General features: G+C 39.5%; 4 protein-coding genes across 8 annotated transcripts in view; 2 read left to right on the plus strand and 2 right to left on the minus strand.

The window, feature by feature from the left end:
• The window catches only part of gpia (glucose-6-phosphate isomerase a), a 204,083-nt gene that overhangs the window by 168,292 nt on the left and 24,142 nt on the right, over positions 1–11,649 (plus strand). The window lies entirely within an intron of this gene.
• Positions 1–11,649, minus strand: part of mphosph6 (M-phase phosphoprotein 6) — a 365,183-nt gene that overhangs the window by 127,507 nt on the left and 226,027 nt on the right. The gene's annotated exons all lie outside the window — the stretch shown is intronic.
• Positions 1–11,649, plus strand: part of rpgrip1l (RPGRIP1 like) — a 135,700-nt gene that overhangs the window by 121,715 nt on the left and 2,336 nt on the right. For 2 of the 5 annotated variants that reach the window (XM_087310853.1, NM_001246660.3), the window contains 4 exons: positions 458–537; positions 3,735–3,921; positions 4,679–4,763; positions 8,001–8,137. In XM_087310853.1, coding sequence (XP_087166979.1) covers positions 458–537; positions 3,735–3,921; positions 4,679–4,763; positions 8,001–8,137 — 489 coding nt within the window. Of the gene's footprint in view, positions 1–457; positions 538–1,323; positions 3,922–4,678; positions 4,764–8,000; positions 8,138–11,649 lie in introns of those variants that run through there. The other 3 variants (XR_015525756.1, NM_001444199.1, NM_001444198.1) reach the window with 3 other exon arrangements.
• The window catches only part of snx20 (sorting nexin 20), a 677,202-nt gene that overhangs the window by 121,211 nt on the left and 544,342 nt on the right, over positions 1–11,649 (minus strand). The gene's annotated exons all lie outside the window — the stretch shown is intronic.

An 11,649-nucleotide genomic window follows, 5' to 3' on the forward strand; every position in this document is an offset into this window, starting at 1 on the left:
TGGTTTGTTTTGCTTGTACAGTATTGTGTTTTTGTGTTTTGTCGGTGTTGTTGTGGTCAGGAAGGCCCCGGAGCTTCAGCTCTCATTCAGCCGAGCCGCATATCAATGTTTTGCTCCACAATATTTAGTGTCGAGCGTTAGTATTCAGTTTCATTGGAGGAAGCAGCTGTGCTATTGTGTTTTTTTTCCCAACGAAATGAGAGGCATTAATATTTCATCCGCTGCTGCCAATAATATGATGTGTTTCCTGCTGACAACCAACAACATAAATGTTAATGTGTGTTGACCTTGTGTTTAAAGCGTTCATGTCTAACATCTCTCTCTCAGCCGCTGGAGACCACCGACAGACACAAACGACACCAAAATAAACAGTTCGCCATAACACCTTCCATATGAAATGAGGCATTTAATGATCTTTCCAGAGCTTCAGCAAACTTCTGCTCTGTTCTCTCTGCAGACGCACAGGCTGAGGATGATGATGATGATGATAGTGATGATTGCATCGTTCCTGCTCACAGCACACAGCAGAAAAAACAGGTGCTTTTCATCACTTTGTTTGACAAATTAAATGTTTGGTTTGGTAGAAAACACACTTGATTCATCAAAAGTGACGCAAGATTTTACATTACCAATTATTTCTAGTTTACAATTGTCATGTGCACACAGAGGAAACCCACGCCAACACGGGGAGAAGATGACCAGGTTGGGTCAGTTTTAGATTAGATTAGATTCAACTTTATTGTCATTACACATGTTCAAGTACAATGCAACGAAATGCAGTTGGCATTTCTGTGTGGAGTTTGCATGTTCTCCCTGAGTTGGCATGGGTTTCCTCTGGGTGCTCCGATTTCCCCTAAAGTCCAAACACATGCGGTACCGGGGAATTGGGTAAGCTAAATTGGTTGTAGTGTGTGTGTGTGAATCAATGTGTATGGGTGTTTCCCGGTGCTGGGTTGCAGCTGAAAGGGCATTTACTGTGTATAACATATGCTGAAAAGTTGGCGGTTCATTCCGCGGTGGTGACCCCTGATGAATAAAGGGACTAAGCCGAAGAAAAATTAATGCTTTAAAGAAAGTTAAATAACCTGCCATATTTCAAACCAAAAACTACATATTTTTGCTTGTTTTAAGGAAAAACTTACTTAATTTTGACTCATTATTTCTTAAATACAAACAAATATTTTTTACATCTCTAAAAAATGCTTCTTAATTTAAGAATCTTTATGAATTTAGAATAAAAACTTGACACAAACTTGACAAAACTCGGTTTTGCAGTGCAGAGATGTCACCCATCAGCTGAATGTGATCTTCCATTGTGTCCAGAGAGGATTGTGTACAGAAACAGAGATCTAATGACTGCTGTCGGCTCAAACCTAATGGCCTAAAAACACTCGGCATGTTTTGACAGATCGAGTCCAATGATACACGGACAAAACATCTCCAGCCTTCATCATTAGCAGAGAACTGTGCCCTGTAGGTCAGACGTCCACATCGGGAAACAGAGACGTACACTTAAAGTCAGAGATATTTGCCCTCCTGTCAATTTTCCAATACTTCCCAAATGGTGTTGAACAGATTCAGGAATTTCTCACAGTATTTACTCTGACGTTTGTTCTTCTGGAGAATTATTTGTTTTATTTCAGCTAGAATAAAAGCAGCTTTTAATTTTTTAAAACCATTTAAGGTCAATATTATTAGCCCCCTTAAGAAATATTAGTTTTGGGATGTCTTCAGAATAAACCACTGTTATACAATGACTTGCCTAATTACCGTAACTTTACCCTAATTACCCTAGTGAAGCCTTTACATGTCACTTTAAGCTGAATACTAGCAGTGGTGGAAAGAGTACTGGGAAATCATACTCGAGTAAAAGTACCATTACTTGCCAAAATGTAGTGCAAGTAGAGTAAAAGTATCTGCTGTTAATAATGCTCAAAGTATGAGTAAAAAGTAGACATAATAAAAGTGAGTATTACACTGTGAAAAGCGGATGCCTTTACATGCAGTTTGTGCAGGATGTAACATTCTGTAGTGCATTAAGTGATCTTCCTATATTCATTTGTTCCTTCGTTCCTTCCTTCGTTTGTTCGTTTTTTCCTTTGTTTCTTCGTTTCTTCCTTTTGTTAGTTCCTTCCTTCATTTGTTTGTTCCTTACTTCATTCATCCGTTTGTTCCTTCGTTCATTTATTCGTTTCGTTCCTTCGTTCCTTTCTTACTTCGTTTGTTCGTTTGTTCCTTTAATTCTTTGTTTGTTCCTTCGCTCGTTCTTTCCTTGAGTCCTTCTTCCTTCGTTTGTTACTTCATTCATTCCTTTGTTCGTTCCTTCCTTCATTCCTTTGTTCCTTCCTTCCTCCATTTGTTCTTTTGTTAGTTCCTTCATTCGTTCATTTGTTCTTTCCTTCCTTTGTTCTTTCCTTCCTTCCTTCCTTTTTTGTTCCTTTGTTCGTTCCTTCATTCGTTCATTTATTCGTTCGTTCCTTCGTTCTATCCTTCCTTCGTTTGTTAGTTCCTTTGTTTGTTCCTTCGTTCGTTCCTTTGATTCTTTGTTCTTTTGTTTGTTCTTTCCTTGGGTCCTTTCTTCCTTCATTTGTTTCTTCATTCGTTCCTTTGTGCGTTCCTTCATTCTCTTCTTCCTTCCTTCCTCCATTTGTTTCTTTGTTAGTTCCTCCATTCTTTCATTTGTTCTTTCCTTCCTTCCTTCATTCCTTCGATTCTTTGTTTGTCCCTTCGTTTTTTTTTTTATTGGGTCCTTCCCTTGTTCCTTCATTCGTTCTTTTATTTCTTCCTTTGTTCTTTCGTTTGTTCCTTGCTTCCTTTGTTCGTTCCTTCATTTGTCCCTTCGTTCGTTTGTTTGTTCCTTCCTTCCTTCATTTGTTCGTTCCTTCCTTTGTTTATTCCTCTGTTCCTTTGTTGGTTCCTTTATTCGTTCCTTAGTTTTTTCTTCCTTCCTTCGTTCCTTTCTTCCTTTGTTTATTTCTTCCTTCTGTGGTTTGTTCGTTCCTTCCTTTCTTCCTTCCTTTATTCGGCCCTTCCTTCCATTTAATGATGGTTTAAGGCTGTTTGACGATTCATTCGTCATTCAGTCGACATCCCTCATCTTCTCATCAGTGACATGCACCTAAACAGTCTCTGGGTCGCTGTGTGTCAAGGTTTTGGACATCTACTTGGACATTTTTAATGGTTCCAAAAGGTTTGCTGCATTTATAAAGCACCCATGTCTTGAGGTTGTCCAGTTGCGAATTTAATTGGACTGATTTTTCTACTTTAGCCAATCACCATAGACAAAAAATAAAGTAGTGACCGCAGGTTGAAGGAAAGTAGTGGAGTAAAAGTACCAATACAGAGCTAAAAATGTCCTCAAGGCAAAGTAAAAGTCAATTACAGTACTTTGAGTATTTGTAATTTGTTACTTTACACCACTGAATTCTAGTGTCTTGAGGAATATCTAGTCAAATATGATGTGCTGTCATCATGGCAAAGAGAAAATAAATCAGTTATTAGAGATGAGTTATTAAAACTATTATGTGTTGAAAAAAATCTTTCCCTTAAACAGAAACACACAGTGAGGCTCATTATTCAGACTTCAGCTGTAGTTTGCCCGATGCTGGGATGTTTTCTGTCAGATGTAGAAAGTGATGGCAGTCCCTGAAGATTCAGATTGATTCTCCGCATGTCAGCTGCTGTGCGGTTTAATGTCAGTTCTGGAAAGGTCATGTGCTGCTTTGCTCCCGCAGCCGTCCGAGTGCATTCGTGTGGAGATTGTTTCTCTGAGTCTGAAGCCGGGCTCCAGGGTGGCGGAGGACAGTCGAATCGTTCGCTTGTTTGTGGAGTACGCTTTTCTGGGCCTGCAGTCGGTCGAGACCCCGCTGTCACTAAAGAAACCTCTGCCGGGACGCAGCGTCTCCTACAACTTCAGCAACGGTGAATTCATAATAATGATGCTGTTAAAAATAACTTGACAGAGTAATGACACTTTTAATGTTTGTTCCAGAGGAAATGTGACCAGAAGAATAATCATGACACAATTATAATGACTCTTTTACTCTTGAAGAAGGTAAATGATGACCAAATTTAAATTTTTAGATGAGCTGTTCCTTTAAACAGTGTTTTAAACTTCTGCCTAACTTTGGACTTTGATGCTTTTAAATTAATTAAGTAATCCAAAGTGCAATGATGCTCATTTCCAGTCACCATTTGTGCTATGATTTTGTTTAATACTCCTTTAAAATGCACTATATTTGCAATAGACAAAAACAATGAACACATGTTTTGATATTTCTAAGAGCCACAGATCAATTTATTTAGTTTTAAATAGTTTTTCAGTCTCGATCCTGCAAGATTCTGATGAACTCCTGCTCCTTTTCCCACCAAAACCCCACAAGCAGACATCCACACTGAGTTTTCAGTCCCGTTCCTGCAAGATACAGTCTATTTATTTCAATTTTCACACACACAACCTGGTTATATTCATCCCAGAAGGCAAAGTGAAGGTGCTTTAGTTTACTGCTGCGTGCTCAACCCTGCACATCCACACCATTTATATTTGTTGTGTGCTACACAAATACGATTATTTACCTTACTCTGTACATTAGACGTTATAAAACAGGGATTCAGCTGCTCAGTGCTGTGTGAACAAGTGTCTAAACTAAAACATAACAGTGTGTTTTTATTCTGACAGTGATCCATGTGGATATGGAGAATAATCAGGCCAGGAGGCAAACTCTGAGGGCGGTGCTGGAGGGCCGGAACAGACAACTAGAGCAGTGAGAAACTTTACCATCTCTTAAATAACCTAAAGGAAATGTTATTAAAAGCTATTTATCCAACGGAAATGCTTCATGGATGTGTTTTTGACTCTTCCAAAGCAAAAAAATACCAGATATTTAGCTATCTGCTTTGAGAATCATGCTATATTAATGGTCTTGTTTATCTGAAAAACAATGCTAAAGTCAGTGGTGGAATATCTAGGCTATTCCATGTGTGTTCAATAAATAAAAAAAGCTCAGGATAGGGTTTACTTCAATGCCAAAAATATTAGGAATTTATTAGATACAAATGAATAATTGGATGACAGAGCTCTGGGGTTACGTTACCCCAATGCAAGACAAGAATTACATTCGGAGGGTTCGCAGCTTTTCCCTGACTCCAGCATATATACACAACTGATATTAACAGGTGGAGTTTTGGTGTAACGTCACTTATCCGTCATTCTGCAGTCCTTTGGCTCTTATACCCCCAGACATACTTCCTCTTTCTGCAAGCCTTCTCTGAATACCAGACCTGAACAGTTAAGTGACCTTCAATATATTTCATAGCTTCTACGAGCATCAAGCTGCTAGTGACATGTCTAGACTTCTTATTAGACAGAAGTCAAATCTGAAGCAAGGCCCCCGCACTATATTCCTATTCTATAAGTCTTGTCAGCAGTTCCTTCTAAAAAAAGTATGCAACACAGTGAGAAAGAAGAAGTATGCTTGGTTAATATAAATTATCATACAAAAAAAAAGAAAGATTAATCTGTAAAACTTTGATAACTAAACACTATAAATTATTTATTAAGCATTAGCAAATAGTGAGTTCATTATGCATTAACTCTACATTAATTAACGTTAGTAAGCAGTTTATAGCTGCAGCTACAAATTCTTGACTTACAAACACATTTAAAATGTGTTTAATAATTGTATTTTCATACTTTTTTAATGATTTATTTTTCATTACTAAATTCAGTATCGCATTATTTACAAACCATTTGTATTTAAGAGTAGTTGAGGGTTTTTAGGATCATTTAGAATGAGTTAGTAAATGATTAATAAACTACTGAAATCAACGTTTATATAATTAATTAATTATAATTTTTAATTTTATTATAGTTAATAATTATTAAATACAAATGGTTTGTAAATAATGCGATACTTTAATTTAGTAATGAAAAAATAAATCATTAAAGTGTGGAAATACAATTATTAAACACATTATACAGGTGCTTATAAGTCAAGAATACAGCATTTGTAGCTGCAGTTATAAACTGTTTACAAACGTTTATTAATGTAGAGTTATTTCTTAACAGATAATGAATTCACTATTTACTAATGCTTAATAAATGATTTATAGTGTGTAGTTATTATAAGTGTTACCAATTAATCTGTTGTTAGTCTGTTGTTATTTTTTCTACAAAAAAATGAAGACACTAAAGTAATAAAAATAAATTCCTTTTTTTTCCCCCACAAGTCCCCCTTTTCTGCTCCTCTCTGGAGCTGACAACAACAACAACAACAACAAATAACCAAATCCAAATTTTCAACTGTTATTACTGCAGACATTTACCTAATGCTTCTTTTACCCCTTCCTCGAAATAGCTGTTCACATCATTCGCTTGTTAAGTGTGACGTCACGCGAAGCGGCTTCCGGGTCCGAGCGCTCTATTCAAATGTATAGGGAGACTCATGAAGTGGTAATTCTAAACGTTTACAAAGCGATTTAATACTTTCAAAAATCACGATCGCAGTATATATTTCCATGATTAATATCCGATGGCCAGAAAGTGATTCATTTTTTTATAAATTGTTAAAATTGGGGTATTTGTGATGCAGCAGGCCCAGAGATCGTTGTGCACACTATGACTTTATATCAAATTAACTTTAATGTGTGATATGAATTAAAAGTGATCATGAACGAATAATTTCTCAACTCAAATGAACGGCGGCTTGCTCCCGGAAACAGTATTACTTACATCACCAACACGTCATCACTTAACAAGCGGATAGTGCTGGTTCATTATGTTAGATAATGTCCGTAACCCATTTAAACTCAATTCCCTTAACCGTTTAGATTCACTTGACAATCTCCACACTCCTGGTTTTCCGCTTCAGTTGTTCAGTCTCTTCCTCTTTTAACTCACTCTGATATCTTCTTACAACAAGAATTAAATTCAGGCTTATTACTCCCAACCCTCTTATTAACTTCCAGTTATCCCACAATTTAATTTTCACATCCTATACGCTACATCAGTGAAGGTAAGCTGTTTTTTTTCTTCCCAATAATGCAAGAATTAGAATAAGAATAAAAATATTATAGAAATTCTGTTTGTTGTCATAGTGACTGACAGCTGGAGGGGCGTGGTTAAGTGTTAGCCACTCTCAATATCTCAGACAGACCTAGGCTGTTTCTCAATTCCAAGAATGCAGAGAACGGACTTGTGTTCTTGTGGAGAGCGGTCTTGCCAGGTGTCCTCGGAAGAATGAACTCAGGAGACCGCGAGGGCAGAGAATGCGTACTTTGAGAAATGGGATGCTGCGTTCTTCCTGATGGTCATGTGACCTTCACGCGTTTTAAATAGTAAATTATTTAAACATTACAGCATTCATACAACGATTTATTGTTTTCCCCCTCTTAAAAATATATACTTTGCATAAAAACATTATAAATATACTCTGCACAATATAAATAAAACAGATTTTAATACGAACTTCAGCAAACAAACACCCTTAATGTGTTTATTCCTTTATTAAGATGTCCATGGTAATGTTTACTTTCACCGTTTCATTTAGGGAAACTCCTGAGGTAAATAAGTGATGTCTCTGAACTTTAATAATAAATCTAAATAAAATGCTGCGCTTCCCATCTTCAGTCGCAATGACTTCTGGGACTTCCAGAGCGAGTTCGGTGCTCAAGTCTGCATCAGTGCGTCCTCGATATCAAGAACACATCAGGGAAGTTTCACGTGTCCTCCATACGAGGACGCAAGACCGCTGAAGAACGCATATTGAGAAACAGCCCTAATCTGAAGATGTAACTGAAAACAAACAGGAAGTGCATTTTCAGATGTCAATTAACAAGAGCAAACTATTATTTTATTCCTAATGGCATGCGCAGATGAATGGTTCAACACTTCAACAGCTAGCAATGCGAGCCAACAAAATCAATATGGCTAGTTGTGATTTCTTGTGTACTTCAAGAGTGTGCGGTACATCTCCAATGTTGATCGTCTGCTTGATTGACAGTATAAAGTTCACTGTGGTGAGTGACCCTCCTGAGGAGGCGGAGCAAGAAGAGGAGTGTGAGGATGTGGGCGTGGCCTTCCTGCGGCTCCTCGACATCATGGACAGACGCAGAGACATGAAGGACGTCAGTGTGAACAGTGAGTGTGCACAAACAGACATCAGGATGCTTCAACTTTTAACATGTAATCTTATTTGTGACCCTGGACCACAAAACCGCTCAAAAGTGTCAACTGAGGTGTATGCATTATATAAAAGCTGAATAAAGAAGATTTCCTCTGATGTGTATTATAGGATAGGACAATATATGGCAGAGACACAACTATTTGACAATCTGGAATCTGTTGGTTATTCATTCATTTTCCTTCAGGTTAGTCCCTTTATTAATCAGGGGTCGCCACAGCGGAATGAATCGCCAACTTTTCCAGCATATGTTTTACGCAGCGGATGCCCTTCCAGCTGCAACCCAGTACTGGGAAACATCCATACACTCTCATTCACACAAACACTCATACACTATGGGCAATTTAGTTCATCAGTTCCCCTATAGCGCATGTGTTTGGACTGTTGGGGAAACCTGAGCACCCGGAGGAAATCTACGCCAACACGGGGGGAACATGCAAACTCCACACAGAGATGACAACTGACCCAGCCGGGACTTGAACTAGCTACCTTCTTGCTCTGAAGTGACAATGCTAACCACTGAGCCACCGTGCCGCTCTCTGATGGTGAAATGTAAATAAAGAGAAAATCCTGTCTATATAAGCTCCAGTACACATTACTAATCAGAAATTAAGTTTTTAATTATTTACAGTAGTAGATTTCCAAAGTGTTTTTATTGAACACAATTTTCACTTAATATCTTTAATAATAAATGGAAATATCTTTCATTTTGATTCATTATAATATACCGGTTTTGTGCTCCAGGGTTACAAATTTTAGTTATTTAAAGGAGACCTGTTATCCCCGTTTTTACAAGATGTAAATTAAGTTTCTGATGTCCCTATGAGTGTGTGTGTGTGAAGTTTCAGCTTAAAATACCATGGAAATAATGTTTTCTTACTCTCTGAAACGGACCCTTTTAGGCTTTGATCCTAATTGTTTCGTTTTGGTGACTGTCGCTTTAAATGCAAATGAGATTGTGCTCTTTTCAGAAGAGGGTGGAGCTACAAATGCCTGTGTATCAGCATAGTGGCAGATTCAAAAACAAGACTAATGTCCTATGATAATGAGGGAGAGATGGGCACTAGTGGGCGGAGCTTTACCCCTCTGATGACACAGACAAATGGAGAATGTCAATCAAAAGCCCACACCAGCATATTTCCGGAAAGGCGTGTATGTGTAAACAGGCCCTTTTTGAAAATCTAAGTAAATTGGTTCCAGCACTTTTCCAGATGGAGTAGTTGTAACATTACCGTTAATTTGCCGGAATGCTGCACTGTGTGAACGCAGAAGCAAGATTGCCGGAAAGAGCGTGTCCATGATTAGTACGCGCAGACATGAGACGTCTACTTTAGCCAATCAGAACAGTCAGACGCATTCACATCCGCTCTGTTTATGAAAATAAAAGCCTTTGAATACTTTTCCAGACACATTCAGCTGCTAGATGTAAGTCAGATAACGTTTATATGTTCCTTCTGAATGCCAACTGAGTAAAAAATTATCGATAAACTGCTTATGATAAAGCGCTGTTTGTTTACTTTAGTTGCTTGACGCGTGTGCATGTGAAGTGCTCCGGTGAGCGCCAGCACACACGCATCTGAAGAACATCTTGACATGCGAAAGTATTCCTCCATATGTGTTCACTAAAGTTGAATACTTATCCATCCAGAATGTGTAATGTAGTCAAATCTGGAAACGTTTAGCTGCGGATTGAGCTTCTGCCTTTGGAGCTGCATGAGTGAAGCTTTAAGAGTGAAGTCATCAACAAAAGCCCGACCCCTTCTATGTTTACAAACACTATTTAGGATTATTTTATGGTAATTTCTGGGTCATGTCAGAATTGACCATTATTTTGAAATGTGTTGTGTTATGGAGTTTTCAGGGAGACAGAACAGTACGGGGGATGGGTCTGAAATACGCTAGACTCCTGGGAAAAACGGGAGTGTTGGCAGGTATGCTCAAAGCGCTCGACACATATGTGGGGAACTCCTTATCCACCACCAGTGTGCAGCATCCACCTGGATGACGTGACGGCAGCCATATTGCGCCAGACCGCACACCAGCTGATTAGTGGAGAATAGACACAGTGATGAAGCCAGTTATGATATGAGGGGGTTAGGAGGCCATGATGGACGGAGGCCAGATTTGGTCAGGATGCCAGCGTTAAACCCCTACTCGTTTTCGAAGGACATCCTGGGATTTTTAATGACCACAGAGAGTCAGGACCTCGGTTTCATCCGAAAGACGGTCACACTGAGTAGTGTAGTGTCCTCTTCACTATACTGGAGCGTTATGCTGTGTTCACACCAGACGCGGAACGCGCGGATAAATTGATCTATTCGCGCGTAAATAGGCGCGTAAACATTTGAGGTTACTCGCTTTATTCGCGCGTCAAACCCCGCTTCATTCGCGCGTCAAACCCCGCTTCATTCGCGCGTCAAATCCCGCTCCATTCGCGCGTCAATTTCACTTCAGAACAGACGCGGATTCGCGTGATGGGCGGGGCTTCTGTCTGCCCGGTGACTCTAGCTTCATAGCTAAAGGGCTAACATGGATTTTATGACGAAAATAACAGTGTTTATGTGCTTTATGAAGGATGATAAACAGCGTCGATACGTTTAGGACCGTGTCTGAGTCCACTACATCCTTTCAGAGGTGCATCCAGCTCTTTAAGCTCATAAACTCCTCCAGAAACTGAACCTGGCTGATGGAGGTTTTCAGCAGCGCTTCTGACTGAGCCAAGCCCAGTTTGATGAACTTCTTGTCTGTGTCTGCTGGGGGATTTCCTCTGGGATACGTCACAATCACGCCCCCACAAGAGCAAGCTCCTGATTGGTTAATGCAGCGCAAATGTCCGCTAAAGTTCAGATTTTCGAACTCGAGTGATTCGTGCGAAATGCGCATTAAGCGCGTCAAACGCTCATTTTGCGCCACGCTATTTGCGCCATGCGCATCGCGCAATTCTTGTCATTCGCGCGTATCGCGCCGCAGGATGTCTATTTGCGTGTTTGCATTGACTTAACATGTAAATCACTCGCGCTTGACGCGCGTGCCGCGTCTGGTGTGAACGCACCATTAGGACCCACATAGACCACAGGTTGGGCGCCCCCTACTGGCCTCACTAACACCACTTCCGGCAGCAACCTAGATTTCCCATGTGGTCTCCCATCTAGGTACTGACCAGGCTCAGCCCTGCTTAGTGTCTGTCACTGTGCTGTTTATCTGACGCAGTTGATGCACACTCTGACAGGCACATGGGAATAGTGGGCGGGGAGAACCAGCATTAAAGGCTCAGGCCACAAAATCATCTACAGTGTGTTCAGAACTGAAAATCTCAATATTCTGAAAGGCCTAATAAATAATCTGTTGGGTGTTTTGTGCTGAAACATTACAGACACATTCTGGAAACACACAAGACTCATCTTACATCTTGAAAAATGGGTAAAATAGGTGCCCTTATGCACATAATATTCCTTAAAGAACATGTATT

This window comes from Danio rerio, chromosome 25 (genome assembly GCF_052040795.2).
Source record: "Danio rerio strain M-AB ecotype USA chromosome 25, GRCz13ab, whole genome shotgun sequence".
NCBI classification, from domain to species: domain Eukaryota; kingdom Metazoa; phylum Chordata; class Actinopteri; order Cypriniformes; family Danionidae; genus Danio; species Danio rerio.